This window comes from Ursus americanus, chromosome 24 (assembly GCF_024610735.1).
Source record: "Ursus americanus isolate L20-20 chromosome 24, mUrsAme1.1.p, whole genome shotgun sequence".
NCBI classification, from domain to species: Eukaryota; Metazoa; Chordata; class Mammalia; order Carnivora; family Ursidae; genus Ursus; species Ursus americanus.
This window is the reverse complement of record NC_142150.1, coordinates 8,989,198-9,003,634: the sequence shown is the minus strand read 5'-3', so window position 1 is coordinate 9,003,634 and position 14,437 is coordinate 8,989,198. Positions and strand designations below refer to the sequence as shown.

The 14,437-nt window shown below is 48.7% G+C and overlaps 1 protein-coding gene across 3 annotated transcripts in view; it reads right to left on the bottom strand.

Annotated features, from left to right (window-relative positions):
• Positions 1-14,437, bottom strand: part of NAV2 (neuron navigator 2) — a 382,986-nt gene that overhangs the window by 51,411 nt on the left and 317,138 nt on the right. For all 3 annotated transcript variants that reach the window (XM_045808618.2, XM_087855343.1, XM_087855344.1), the window contains 6 exons: positions 12,759-13,461; positions 9,666-10,130; positions 8,944-9,009; positions 7,476-7,520; positions 4,688-4,848; positions 3,074-3,262 (listed from right to left, as the gene is read on the bottom strand). In XM_045808618.2, coding sequence (XP_045664574.1) covers positions 3,074-3,262; positions 4,688-4,848; positions 7,476-7,520; positions 8,944-9,009; positions 9,666-10,130; positions 12,759-13,461 — 1,629 coding nt within the window. The remainder of the gene's footprint in view (positions 1-3,073; positions 3,263-4,687; positions 4,849-7,475; positions 7,521-8,943; positions 9,010-9,665; positions 10,131-12,758; positions 13,462-14,437) is intronic.

The following is a 14,437-nucleotide window of genomic DNA, read 5'->3' as shown; positions in this document are numbered from 1 at the left end:
AGTGAGTTACAAAAAAAGATTTATTTATTAATAAGCCGCTCTGTTCCTATGGATTCCATAGGAACTGCTCAAGATTGCACCAGCAATTAGGGATGATTGGTATAGTCCCTGGGCAAAGACATCCATTTTCAAAATGCCTCGAGCCTCTCCCTAAATGTGAGCTATTAAAGTTGACTTTAAGATTGCATAATGCATCTGATGGAAATTAATTTACCTGAAATAACTTTGAAAGGTTGCATCTGGGCCATGCCTATGCCTCATCTACATATTTATGACTCCCACTTCCTTCAAAATGGAAAGTGCTAATTAACTCCCACAAAAACCTCACCTAAGTACTTGTGCTAATTCCTCTTAAATTTCGATCCTGCTTTCTGGCCTATGATATACCTGTCTCTTAGAAGGAGGTTCTGTTTGGTCCAAACATGAGATGTAAAATCTCCCCCCCAACTGTTTCTACAATCCTGGGATTTATAAATTCAAAAGTTGCGGGGGGGGGGGGGGCCCTGGGTGGCACAGCGGTTAAGCGTCTGCCTTTGGCTCAGGGCGTGATCCCGGCGTTATGGGATCAAGCCCCACATCAGGCTCTTCCGCTATGAGCCTGCTTCTTCCTCTCCCACTCCCCCTGCTTGTGTTCCCTCTCTCGCTGGCTGTTTCTATCTCTGTCGAATAAATAATAAATAAAATCTTTAAAAAAAAAAAAAAGTTGCAGGGGGGTGGGGGGAGCATTTACCAAATGGAATTAAAAACACCTCCTTGGACGAGCTCTGTTTTGGTTTTGCAATGTACTAGCCCTCGAAGGAATAAAAGCAATTTGATGCAAGGTTTCCCCCCTGAAAATGCTATGTATTCATAGTATATTGACAGCTGTTCCTACCCCCTACCCCCTAAATTTGATTTCTACCTCTGCCCTTCAGTTCCACGTCACCACGAATCATTAGGGTTTACAAAAGTCTAGACACTGCTTGTGGGCAAGCCTCTTTTATCAATGTCACTTTGACATCCCAGATATTCCACAGTGGTGCTGCCTGACAGCTTGATTCCAGATAGAATACATAAGAGCTCTGTGATGATGATACTGTAATGGTCCCGGATCTTTATGAGGCGAAGCGTGCTTGTTTGGACAAGCTTCAGTCCTGAGCACGGTTCACTCAGGTACGCACACGACAGAGAAGATGAATACGGCCCAGGACGCACTCCACGTGTGAGTCGTCACCGGGCGGGCTGGGGAATGCTCTGCGGCCACGCTTGGCGAGCACACGGACTAGAAAAAAGTTCAAGACCAACTGCCTACTCCTTCACTTCGGGTCAACGTATTGGCCACTATGACTGCCCAGGGTGGTTATAGCATGCATTTCTAGCTCTTAAATCCAGCAGAACGCTCCTGGTAACTCTGGCTCCACCCCCCCTTAATCCTCTGTCCCAGCAGGTTCCCATATATGGATTTGCAGACTTGCTCACTGGATGTCACTGGATGTCACTGGATACAAGTGACACATAAACCAGGGTGAAGGGAGGACGTTGCTAGAAAGATGGACTGGGGGGGAGGGATGGGGGGGGCACACAAGTGCCCTGTAACTAAACCCTTTACAGTTTTTATAAGCAAGTACACTGGGCAAAAGTGGAAGCCTTTATTCTGTGTTTCTTTCCCTCTCAGCTTGTTTAGGGATTTCTTAAACAAGACAAGTTTGGGGGTGCCTGGGTGGCTTAGTTGGTTAAGCGTCTGCCTTTGGCTCAGGTCATGATCCTGGAGTCCCAGGATCGAGTCCTGCATGGGGCTCTCTATTCAGCAGGAAGCCTGCTTTTTCCTCTGCCCCTCACCCTGCTCGTGCCCCCTCACTCTCTCTCAAATAACCAAAATCTTAAAAACAAGACAAACAAACAAAAAAAGCAAGTTCATTCTCTCCTCCCAGGATGAAGCTGGGGTTTTATTTCCCCACTCTCACAGGGGCTGGAAGCAGAGGGAAGCAACCATGACTCCCTCCCACATTCTCGTCTGTCACTGGCAAAAAAGGCACAGCTACAGCTATGGCCGTAGCCTGGGCTCCAACTGCTCTGAGAGTCCCCATCCCCTGGCTGGGGAGTTCCAGCTGCCAGGATATCACTGCTAACGCTGAGTCTACAGGCTAGGACATGTAATGACACTATCAGGTGAACACGTATATCTATCGTTGAATTCTCGTAATTCCATGAGCTGGTTACTATTACCATTCTCATTTTGTCAGTAAAAAACCAGAGGCACAGGGAGGTGAAGTAACTTGTCCAAGATCATATATGGAAGAAGCAGGTGGACTGGAATTCAAACCCCGGTAGTCTTACTCCATATGTTTAACCACTAGTCATGAGTACTGACTCCAACATCCCATCATTCCCATTTTCAGGAAGCTTTTCGGGGGTGGGGCTGTCCCTCCACAGCATTTTGACTGCTTGCCTCCCTAGCTCCCACCCTGAGCGAAGGAACAAAGGGAAAGAGAGATGAACCAAGTTAGAAAGACGGCTGGCAATGATGCCCACACTTACTTTCTCCCAACATTCTGATTAAAATGAACAAAACATAAAAATCCAACCCCAAACATTCACAGTTAGGGAGCAAAGAAGGAAAAGGGCATACCTGAAGGAAAAGGGTGTAACTGAATAAACTTAAAAAACTGGTGCCTGAGAAATAGAAAATGCTGGAGTGAAGTGGAGAGGCTGGCTGCCCACAGGCCCCCCGAGCTCCACGGGTACGTTACCACAGGGAAATGAAGTAACTCTCCAGAAACTCGGCCTGCCAAGACGGTGAGCCAGAAGCTGAACCTCAAGATGGAGGCATATGCCAAGAAGCTGTGGCCCAGGCCCAAGAGGGAGAAGCCTAGAGTGGAACTCGGTCAGCTCCAAGTTCACTCATGTTTCTTCAGCAGCCTCTTCCCCCCAAGAGGTGAATGAAGAGCCAGACCCTGCTATTCAGAGTTCGCAGCCCCAAACCCCAGAGTGAGTGAGAGAGGTGGAAACACAGGTGGGCTCTCGGGTCGTGAACTCGGTACGGAGGGCCATTATCCACACTGCATAACCTGAGACAGCAACCCTCCTCGCTTACCTTCTTCAAACCCATCCCGGAAGGAGCCCGAGCGGCTCATGGTTCGGCTCTTCTCATCCAGGGACATGGAGCTATTCCGGAATCGGCTATCTGTGTACGGGTCGTACTGCCCGTCGGCATTGGAGAGGCTGTGGGTCCTCAGCATGGTTGGATTGGACAAGCTCATCTGGGTCACCGTGGTGGGACTCGCTGGAAAAAAAGGAAGGGAATTGAAAGGTTGGAAAGTCATGTCTCTGTTCGAATCCTGGATGGGGACGACAAGGGGACTGATTAGTATCGGCCATTATCTGTCCCTGCCAACTTCCCTCCCTTGCCTGTTTTCTAGAAGATTGTCACATCAGCATTTGAATAATACACTGAGAGCTAAAAATAAGGGAGGAAAGGTGGGTCATTTCCAAAGCAAGGCTCTGGGCCTCAGCTTTCCAACTTGGCACGTTCCGACAAGCTAGTGTCACCTTCCAGGCATGAGCTAATTACTCCCTGGGCTCATCTGGAACAGCTCCCTCTAAAGCCAAAGCCGAAAATAGTCCAACCGGGCTTTTGATCAGATGGGAAGCATTTGTGCATGACAAGAAACTTTTGCCTCAAAGAGTTACGGCTGGGAAAGAACAATATGAACACAGGTCTCGCTGCCTCCAATGGGACATGCTTGTAATGGCGCCTAAACAGCTTCAGGGCAAAGAGGCACATCCGCCGTGGCCCAAACAGCCTTTTTTTTTTTATTAAAACCTTGTCCATTTCAGTAATATGCAGTATTTCCAAAGTATCTTAATTCATTAAAAATGAAAAGTTAAGCCTTACTTGATTACAAGCCACACCTGTCCTTAAAGACGCCGTGTTTGTTATTTGCAATATTCAGAAAAGGCCGCCCTTCTAAAGAGCAAGACGAGAACGGGCAAGATTTTTTTCCCCCTCCATCAGTCTTTCAGGGCTCAGCTCCCATTCTTCCTGGTAAGTCTAGCCAGGACTGATCTTCCCTTTCTCTAACCGTATATAATACTTGCTACCTGACCATAGTCGGTTTTTACACGGTTTCATATAAAGTATAAAGCTTTGGATTGTTCTCTTTTACCCTGTTTATGAGTCTGTGTGGGTGTGTTTGTCTCTCTGAAAAAGAATCCATTAACATGTCAGCAGAGACTGTCTTAACAGATTCTTTTCCTTTCCCCACTGTGCCAGTCAAAGCATTATGTCAGTAGCAGGCATTTCCAAGAATACTTGTTCACTCAAAACCTGATCTTTATTTTCCAGCTTAATAGAGCAAAGCAGAAGACCAAACACGGGGTATGCTACCGCTTCTTCAGATATAAACCTATGTCTTCAGAGGTCTTAGAAACAATACATTCTTTTCAAAAATGGAATGGTTTGCTCTTTGCTAGAACCCTACCTAACTCAACCATATCAATAAATCACTTGATTAGAGTACCAAAATCTTTTCTCTTTTCTTTCTTTTGCTATCATCAATCGCCTATAATCAAACTACATTGCTGAGGGCTGATCAATAGGGAGACTGATGTGACTGCGTGGAGATGACCACATACCTTCTTCAAAATACAAGACTAACCTCAGCCCCACGGAGCTGATCCCCACAGCTAATGATCAGTGGTTACTCACCAAGCTGGGAGAAGTTGAATCTTGTTCCGGAGGGAGACGTTACACTGGAACCAGAGGAAAACGGGGAATTGGCAGCGGGGTCCTGAAGGCCTCCTGCAGAGTGGGACCGTAACCATTCTTTTGCGTCTTCTTGGGTGCGAAGCTGGGAAGTGGGAGTATACCTGGATAGACAGAATTGACGCTGGGATTAACTATGAACAACGCTTATGAAAATGAACTCCGGGGAGCTGATGATAAATAGACAAAAAAGAAAATATAGATCCAACGATGATGTTAAAAAAAAAAAAAAATCACATCACTACACATCCTGAAACTTACGAAGTTTCTCCAAACCTTTTTTGCTACTTGGCTGCCTTTGGGGAAAACTGCAATTCTTTTCAGTGTGGAGGGAATACATAAAGGGAGCAAGATCGGCAAATGCTCAAAGGAGCCGTCCCTGGGCGTATCTGTAACATGTTGATTCATGATAGTGTCAGTTCAAAGCCCCCACCTTGACAGGACTGAAGCAACACAAGGAGCTGCTGTCAGAGCTTCGAGGAAGTTTTAATCAGCTAGCTCATGGCAGCTGCGCTCTCGAGTGCACGTAAGTGGCCGCACGTCCCAGCGTATCAGAAACCAGACGTGATGGAAGGCGTGACGACACCAACGCTTACAGTGTTTGCTGCAATGTAGCCCCGGTAAGTCTCCGTAAGAGGAACCCCAGATCACTGGGTGCCACAGAAGTCATGGGGCCCACCTCCTCATTTATTATGTAACATATCTGGTAATGATGTATCCAGTGTCACCAATGTGCTGGGTGCCTTCGTAGACCTCTTGCCAACACCTCCCACCCACCCAGCAATGCAGACGCTACTATTCCCATTTTACATTCAAAGAAGGGGAGGGCCTGCCTCGAATCACGTACTGGGATTTCAATCCATTTTATGTCTGATTCCAAAATCCATGCTCTTCTCATCATGCCCGCGGGCAGCATCTCAAATTTCTGAAGTGCCCAGTGGCCAGAGTACCTTTGGACTTAGACACAGATTACTGTGGGGCGACTACTGAGTATGGAACCAGAGGGATTCTTTTGACTCAAGAAAAAGAGGTGCTGGTGTCTTGGCATTGCACATGAACGTGCAGGGAGGGAGGGAGCTAGAAGGGAGAGGTAGAGTGAGGGGGGCAAAAAATGTCTCTCCCTTAAATGTTTTTGCTATAGGTGATGGACATACAACTTTCTAGGTCACGTCAATTGCATGAAGACAGCCTATCACCTATCTCTATTCTGAAATTTAAAAAAAACAAATTTTTTTTTTTTAAAGATTTTATTTATTTATGTGACAGAGAGACAGCCAGCGAGAGAGGGAACACAGCAGGGGGAGTGGGAGAGGAAGAAGCAGGCTCATAGCAGAGGAGCCCGATGTGGGACTCGATCCCGGTACGCCGGGATCACGCCCTGAGCCGAAGGCAGACGCTTTAATGACTGCGCTACCCAGGCGCCCCTAAAAAAAACAATTTTAAAAAGCCAGAGCTACATCATTTTGATAGATCTCTACTGCAAAATAAATAATAAATAAAAAATATATATATTTATATATTAAAATATTTCTATTTAGAGGGGTTAGCTTCCTCTTAGGGCAACAGTAGGGCATCAATGCCAAACTCATCTTGAGAGTGGCTGGGATCTAAGTATTAACATGGGGGCTGACAAGAAGAAGACTTTAGCACAAAAGGCCTTGCCAACTGCCCCCTCTATGGCCACAGCGCTGAACTTCCTCCCGCTGGACATCTGTTGGGTGGTTTTCAATATTTTTATTCTTAGATGCTCAGAATTGGCCTTACTCGAGTTCCTTTACTGAAAGGCAGCATTGATACCTACCTCACATTACTGTTCAGAATGCTCTCAGCCTTAAGAGTTGCAAGTTATTAACTACAGACATACATGACAGCAATGAAACATTTCATTCCAAGTTCCTTTTTTTTTTTTTTGGCGAAAGCACTTAATGCTTAGTGCAGGGTGAAGCAAATGCTACGAACAACGAGGTGTTTAAAGAGCAGGAGAAATGACAGCTGCAACCATCATACAGTAGGACCCTGGGGCAGGCGTTAGAACTGGAGTCCCTCCGGTTAGCAAAGTGAAGGAGATGGCGTGAGCAACGGTAACTTACATCATCTTGCTTCACCAGGACTTGCACCAAAAATGAGCCACGACTTACGACGAATGGAAGGACGTTCCTTCCTGGTAGTCTTTTCTTTACACCAAAGCCAATCACACCCGTGTCTTGTTGGGCACCGAAAACTGACACAATTTTTAGAATATTTAGGAAGGACAAAGCATCTGTCTTTAGTAATTTTCTATGGCCCGAAAAGTTAAATATTTTCCAATTTGGGGGAGATATTTCTCTCCTTTGCCCATGTCCTGGCTAACCAACGTGCTGTAAGTCACATCCTTTCTTTTGGAAGACAGCCGTGAACAGAACATGGTCAGGGTGAAGAGCTCATCAATTGAACCCGCTGGTCCCAAGAGTAGCAGTAACTGCTCTCTGGGCTGGCCCAGGGGTGTTCTTCATGAGATGGTTTTCGCCACAGTAAGCCTGAAAAAGCACAGCCTCTGCCCAAGCAAAAAAGCCAACAGATGGAGCGATGAGAATGAGAGGGTGCCGACGGAGCCGCCGTTTCAGCGGGCCCTGCTGCGGTGGCCAAAGCGGGGACCCCAGCCCAGCCCAAACCCCCACCAGCCATGAGAGTCACGCAGCCAAGCCCCAAAGCCACACCAGATGGCACGGATGGAAGGAGGAAACGCAGATACCTGAGTCCTTTTTTAGGCAAAGTGTTCCTATCAAGGTGCGGGTCACTGTAGGAAAGTTAAAACAAAAATGAGAACTTCAGAGAAGCACAGGGAAAGCAGGCAAGGGAAGGAGGGAAAGACGAAGGAGGGGCCGGAGATCTGGAGCAAGAGACTCACGACACCAGGGAGCGCTCCCTTATAGCCAGCTGCGCATGCAACACGTCCACATCCACGGAAAACAAGAGAAACCTGATCCTGGGCGTGGCTGACACCAGCGCATACCTTACCCCGAGGCACCAGGAGGCCTGAGCCATCCACTGGACCCCAACTCTTCCTCCTTTGCCACAGGTGCAAAGCAAAACCCAGGGGCTGCCCCAGGTCGAAACAGAGCCCCCATCTTCCCCTGCCCGGTCACCCAGCCTTGTACCAGCACCACTGCTTCTCAGAGAGAGAGATGCCAGCTTCCCTGCACCCCTACCTCTGGCCCACCCCGAAATGCCATTGACGATGACTTCACGTGAGAGAAGGGACTTGCTGGAGGGTGTCAAGAGGCCAGCAGTCTGCATATTTGGAATTCATGGGTAACACCGTGAATTCCAGGTCCCTCTTAAGTTTGGTGCAGCTCAGAGCTGAGCCCTGGGCCCGAGTCAGGGCATGTTACAACTTGTTGGCTGATAAAGTCAAGGCATTTGGATTTCCAAAGAACAAGGGTTTAAAGGCTTGGTCGGTGAGTCTGACAAAAAGTTTTTGCTGTTGACGGGGTGAAGAGGATTTTCATTAATTTTTTTTTTTTCCTAGCACGAAACAACATCTGGTGATTATGTTTGGCCAAGCTGTGGCCCCCCCACAAACTGGAGGTCAGGATCCATCTCTGAGGCCCACCCACAGGGCAGCTAGGGGCAAGCAAGCCTCTCAGTTTGTAGAGCCTCAACCCTGCACATCCTCTTTTTCATTATCATTACAGGAAACGGGCACACAGAACACAACAGCCTGCAAGACACAACAGCCAAACTGCAGGGAAGGACTTCTGAAGGGAAAAGAGCCAGCTGCGTGGGGAGTAGGGGTGGGGGAGACAAAGGTGAGGGCCACGCCGCACAGTGGGTGGTAGATCATTTCTGGGCTGGGAGGGAGAGGGGAGAGAGAGGGGAGAGAGGGTGGGAAGCTGGGGAGCTGGGAAGCAGGAGCATGCCACAGGAAGACAGAGATGCAAGCGAGGGCTTCTGCCGCCCCAGTTCAAGCCCCCGTTCAAGCGGCTGAGCTTCCTTCCCAAGCTGGGGAGGGATGGGCCAGCCTGACTCCACCACTTCCAGGGCTGCGGTGGACAGTGGAGCAGACCCTCACTGGCATGTCTGGGGTCACAGGGTACATCAGAGCCACGAACACAAGCGGAAGCCTCAGGCCAACAGCCTCACACAAGACGTCTGGCTTGACACAGATGCGCAGGGGAACCCGGAGGCTCGGTGGGCTCCCCGGCCTACAATGTCATTACCTGTCCTGTTTCCTGGGCAGAGTACTTCTGCAGAACTTAGGGCTAGCAGCAGGGGAAGAGAGAGGGCTAGAAGTCCAGGCAGGTAGAAAATAAGAGAAGGAACATTAGATGGGAAGAAAGGGGAGGGGTCGTTACACACACAACGATTAGGACATTTTTCTCATTCCCAGTGCGGATCCTGGCGTTCTCGCCTACGTGGAGAAACTGGACTCACAGCCCGTCGCAGTGAAATCCGGAGCTCTGAGGCTGCTGTGAGTTTCTAGATCACTCTGGCTGGCCGCCCTTCCGTAGGAGGGTGTCTGCCATGACGCCCGCCGAGCCCACCCAACTGCCCAAAACCTTTCCGGCCACCCATTCCAGGACCGCTGCCTGCCACCTACTCTGCACAGTTACAAGTGGAGGGGAAACGAGCAGCTGATGAACAAACAATAAAATGGAAGGACCTCAAAGGAGGAATGCCATTTCAAATGGAAACATTAAATCCGTCCCCCCCAGAGACGGCCAGCAGCTCCAAGCCCTGAGAATAACCACGATGGAAAAGGTAACAGGAAGGAGAGCTGAGCTGAACTCCATCCCCAACCGGCTTCCCCAAGGAAAGGCAGCAGGGGTTAGAAAGAGCGCCATCTCCCAGGCAAAGGTGAATGACATTTGGGGTTCCTAACACAAACCCTTGGACTTTCAGAAGGGTGTCTCTTTGAGAGAGCCGCGTGCACGGAACCCACCTTTCCGACAGTGTGGTCTTCACGCTGTTGGTTCTGACGAAGGGAGTCAGGGAGTCATCCTTGGAGGTGATGAGGCCCGTAGAGGAATTGTGACTCAGCCCCCCTCCGCTGCTGAGGGAAATGTCAATGGACTCACAGCTGGTGTGGAGGCTGCTGACGGACTGGAAGCCCAGGCCGTCCTTGCTGACCGTGGATGAGCTGCTGGCGTTGGTGCCCCAGGTGAGGCTGTTGGAAGGGCCCGAGTGGGCTGAGCTGGGACTGGAGGCTAGAGGAGACTGGTTGATATCCAGGTTCTTACTGTAGAGAGGACTGCTGCTCCCGCTGCTCAGAACGCCGCTGCCTGAGGGCGACTCTAAGTTACCTTGCTGGGTCGAGGTGGCGTGAGGATTGGAGATCACCACTGAGTTTTTCATGGTTTCTGCTGTGGCAATGGGCACTTGCTTGGTAGGCTTCCCACCAAAGAGTCTGTGAAGAGACAAAGGGGTGTATGGGTTGAACAGCCAGCGACGAGGGGCACCAAGCTGTTAAAGTACAGTGGGGCACGGGTACGGGAGCGCCAACAATCCTGGGGAGGGGCACAGTCATTGCTACTGAAATGGCTGATGGTGCTCCACTGGGAAAGGCCACCATGCAGGGGGCCCAGACACCGGTGAATCACAAGGCTCCAGCTTCAAACTCTAGGCTGTAGCCGAGACCCCAAGGGCAATGAGGAATAATTTTCTCTAGGCCGAGCCATGATGGTCCCAGATCAGATCTTGCCTCCCTTTACTTCTATAAATAGAGTAACTAGAAAATTGCCCCAGCCCGGGAAACATCTCGAGGAAAAAGAGCTGTCTTGATCATCTTTGTATCCGAGACCCTGGGCACAAAGCAGGTACTCAGTGTATGACAGTTCAATTCCAAGGATTTTGGTTGCTTCCGTCTCTAAGGACAACACGAACAATCAAGAACACGAGTTTAGATCCGGATGGGGCCTGGGAAAAGTATCTTCACAGATTTCTCCTCAAGTGAACGCCCATCTGAAAGATGGGAGGCTAGTCCTACCCAAGGATCTACAGAGAAATCTTGCTGGGCTCACACGATGTAAGAGCAGACACAGTGGGTCTTGGGGACAGAAATGTCATTCCATGTCATCCCCCCCGCTGATGACCAAAAATGTGCTGCCAAAAAACAGGGAATGGCACATATGTCTCTCTCTTCCTTTGGCAACAGGGCCCTCTGTTAAGAACGGCAGGACTGTCTTCAAGTCCAAGGATGGGTACGTGCTCCACCCACCAAACCCTCGTGGAGTGGGCCTCTCTGCAGTGACAAAACTACTACCTATCATCCTAGGCACGTTGCCTTGCACCCAGCTACTCCATGGTCCTTACAAATCCCAATCATTGTAAAAATAAACACACACACACACATAATCAATCCTCACTACAATATCTGGTGACAGATTAGAAAACCTTTTTGCCTGATGACAACCAGAGAATGAGATATCCTCTTGCAGAATCCTGGCTTTGGCATACTTACATACCTCCAGTAACAGGAACCTCACTACTTCTAAGGGTAACTCACTCCATTGTCAAGCCCTTCCAATCACTAGAAAACCAAAATCTGATGTATCTTCTTCACTTTTACTCATTGCCCCTAATTCTTCTCCGTGTAACTACACAGAAAAAGCCCAATCTTCTGTCTGCTAGTCCTTCAAATCACTTGAAGAGAGCTATCCCTTCATCTAAGATTTCTCTTCTCTGTACTGAAGCACAAAGAGGAAATTGAGAACACCTCTTAATGATTTAGGAAAAATGTAATTAACAGGAATTGGCTGAAAGTTGTTCAATGTAGAGCCTAAGAATCCGCATGCATTTTCAAGTATTCTATTACAGTAGCCTAAGGGTCCAGCAAAATACCTTTGTAGTTACTAAAGGAAATCTATAATACCAAAAGCGAACAGTACATACAGTACTTGAGGCAAGAAGCAGAGAAAATTTTCATTTACAAGGCAATCTGTTAAAACAACAAAGAGCAGCCCAACAAGACCTTCCCCTGAAAAAATAATCATTACTGAAATTCTAATACTCAAGTCTAGACAAAGAACAGTGAACGGCTTCATTACATCTTTCTCGTGGCATGCTTCTTCTGAAGTCTTTTCAAACGTTCCCATTCACCCCCCAAATATGTACACGTGCACATAATTTTTTATTTTTCCCTACTTAATTTTCTATCCGGGACTTATACTCTTTCCTAGGATAAGCCATTTCCTGGGAAGGTGAGATAAGCTCTGTCCTATGCCGCTGCAGTTCGAGGATGGTCCAGCAGATATAATAATGAGATAATATGAGCAAGCAAAAGCTGTATACATTTAAAAAGGAGCTGCTTAAAAAATAACACTATTTTCACATAAAAATTTCCATTCAGTGTGGAAATGCAGGAAAATGCCTTTTTAAGGGAATAAGAAATCAATTCCTCTTTTTCAGAAACACTTCTGCTTTAAAAGGTTGTTTTTTTTTTTTTTTTTGTTTTAAGAAAGCAAAAATTTCAGAAACACATTTGGAATTAAGCATGCAGTATAAAAAAGGATGTGGCCGGGGGATCCTGGGCTAGTTGAGAGGAGGATCTGGCTGAGCTCACGGTCTGGCATAATGTTGAAGAATCTCAGCCACAGAATTAATAAGACAAGGCGGGAAAAAATATCCTCAGCCTTCCCCTCATATACCCACCCGGGGCCTCGGGGTATACTAAGATCTCAGTAGCTAGTCTGACTGAGCACCTATTATGGGCCAGATATGGCTACATAGGTTAGTCACATGAAATCTCAGGTAGGTGTTCCCATTTTACAGAGGAGGAAACTGAAACAGAACTGTTAAGAAAGGATGCATGGTGGCTAATGAAGGTGGACTCAGGATTCGAACCCAAATGACTCGACACTTAGGTTTTTCTTCCCCACACAGGAAAATAATCAGCTGACTACAAAATCACTGGCAGGCTCTGACTAAACAGAAGCGGAGAAACACAGAGGCTGTTTTCCCCAAGGATCAAAAAATGATTCACTCAGAATGCCGTGCCACGTACTCCAGCTCTGCTCAGTGCCATCGACCCGCTTACCTGCGGAGCGTGGGAGAGGCCACGTCGGGGTACTTGGCCCCTGGCTGGAGTGTAGCCTGAGCCGCACTGGACATAGGCTGGGCTGCCGGGTTCACCTTCACCGAGTTACAGGAAGCCACGCTCTCGTTGTCAGATGAGATGCCTTTCTCCTTATCCGTCTGGTTGACCAGACCAGGCAGGGAGCTGCCAAGAGCCGTTTTGGAAGGCTCCCTCAGCTTGGGCACCGGCAGGCCCGCGGACTTACTGCTGATGTTGGAATCGATGCTGCTGGTGCTAGACCTGTTCCCAGCCCCGTTGCGGCTGGTGGACTTACTGGGCCTTGGCAAACTCCGGTATTGCAAGTTGGTCCGGGAGCTGAGAGCCAGATACCCATCGTCCTGGTTCTGAGCCCCGTCCATGCTCGTCTTCCGGCCAGTGGACCGACCGACGAGTGCAGAGGACTTGGGGATCTTGCCCAGCGTGGCTGACCTGCTGGTGACAGTAGCCCCGCTGGCTGTGATCATGGCCAGCCCGGCGGCCGAGCCGCTCTGCTTCTTGAACCCAAAACTGTTGGCGTTGGCAGTGGGGGTCCTGGAACTGCTGGAGAGGGGCTTTTTGGACTCGTCACCACTGCTGCGGCCTGCATCTGACGGGGAGCGCTTCACTTGGGAGGCTTTGGGAGACAGCCTTCCCTTCTCAGACACCTTTGCATCATCTGTTTTTCCTAAGGGAGAAAGCAGCAAGGTTAGCGTGCACGCCAAGAAGCCAGCTCGCACAGCCCCGGCTGCTTAAAATCCTCCCCTCCTCCCAAGAACTGGTTCACTTCTTCCTTGGGGAAAGCAGTAGCCTTGGGAGGCAAAGGAAAGAGCTTTTTATAAAGATAATCTAGCCTACTACTGTCACTGTGAGCCTTCTAGGGGGATGTCAATGATTCTACGAATATTGCAAAGCAGCCTAAATTTACTCAGAACAAAGCAAAGCCAGCCAATCGCTGATATAGAGATCCTGCCTTCTGACCTTTCTTCCTTCTCTGTCCATTAAAAGGCTCTCCTTAACATTTTCGGGAGGCACCTCTGCCTTCCTGCAAAAACACTACCCTTGTTTACACACACCCCTAAATCATGGGCAACATGAACGGGACATAAAAGCAGCTCGTAAACTCATGCCAGTGAACACACACACACACACACGGGTGTGTTGGCTCTTCCCTAGTGCCAGTTTTTTTGTTTGTTTGTTTTGTTTAAGAAGATTACATTTCTTTTAAAGACTTTATTTACTTATTTGACAGAGACAGCGAGCACAAGCAGGGGGAGCAGCAGGCAGAGGGAGAGGGAGAGGGAGAAGCAGTCTCCTTGCTGAGTAGGGAGCCCAATGCAAGGCTCGACCCCAGACCCCAGGACCCCAGGACCCCAGGATCAGGACCTGAGCCACCCAGGCGCCCCTCCCCAGCGCCCAGTTAAACCAATTCCCTACACCCCAGCAGCTGAACTACCATCAGAGTCTGAGGCTTGCACACCTACCTATTTCCACTTGGGAAAAGGTAGGGATGTGATACTTTTTCGAAAGCTAATTATTAGCAGAGTCTACATTCTAAGAAGAAATACCTGAGCATTGATGGGCACTGAAGCTTTTGCTCACATGACTGCGGGTTTTGGTTTTCAGACCAACAAATGCAGACGTGAGGCAGCACAGCCCCTCAC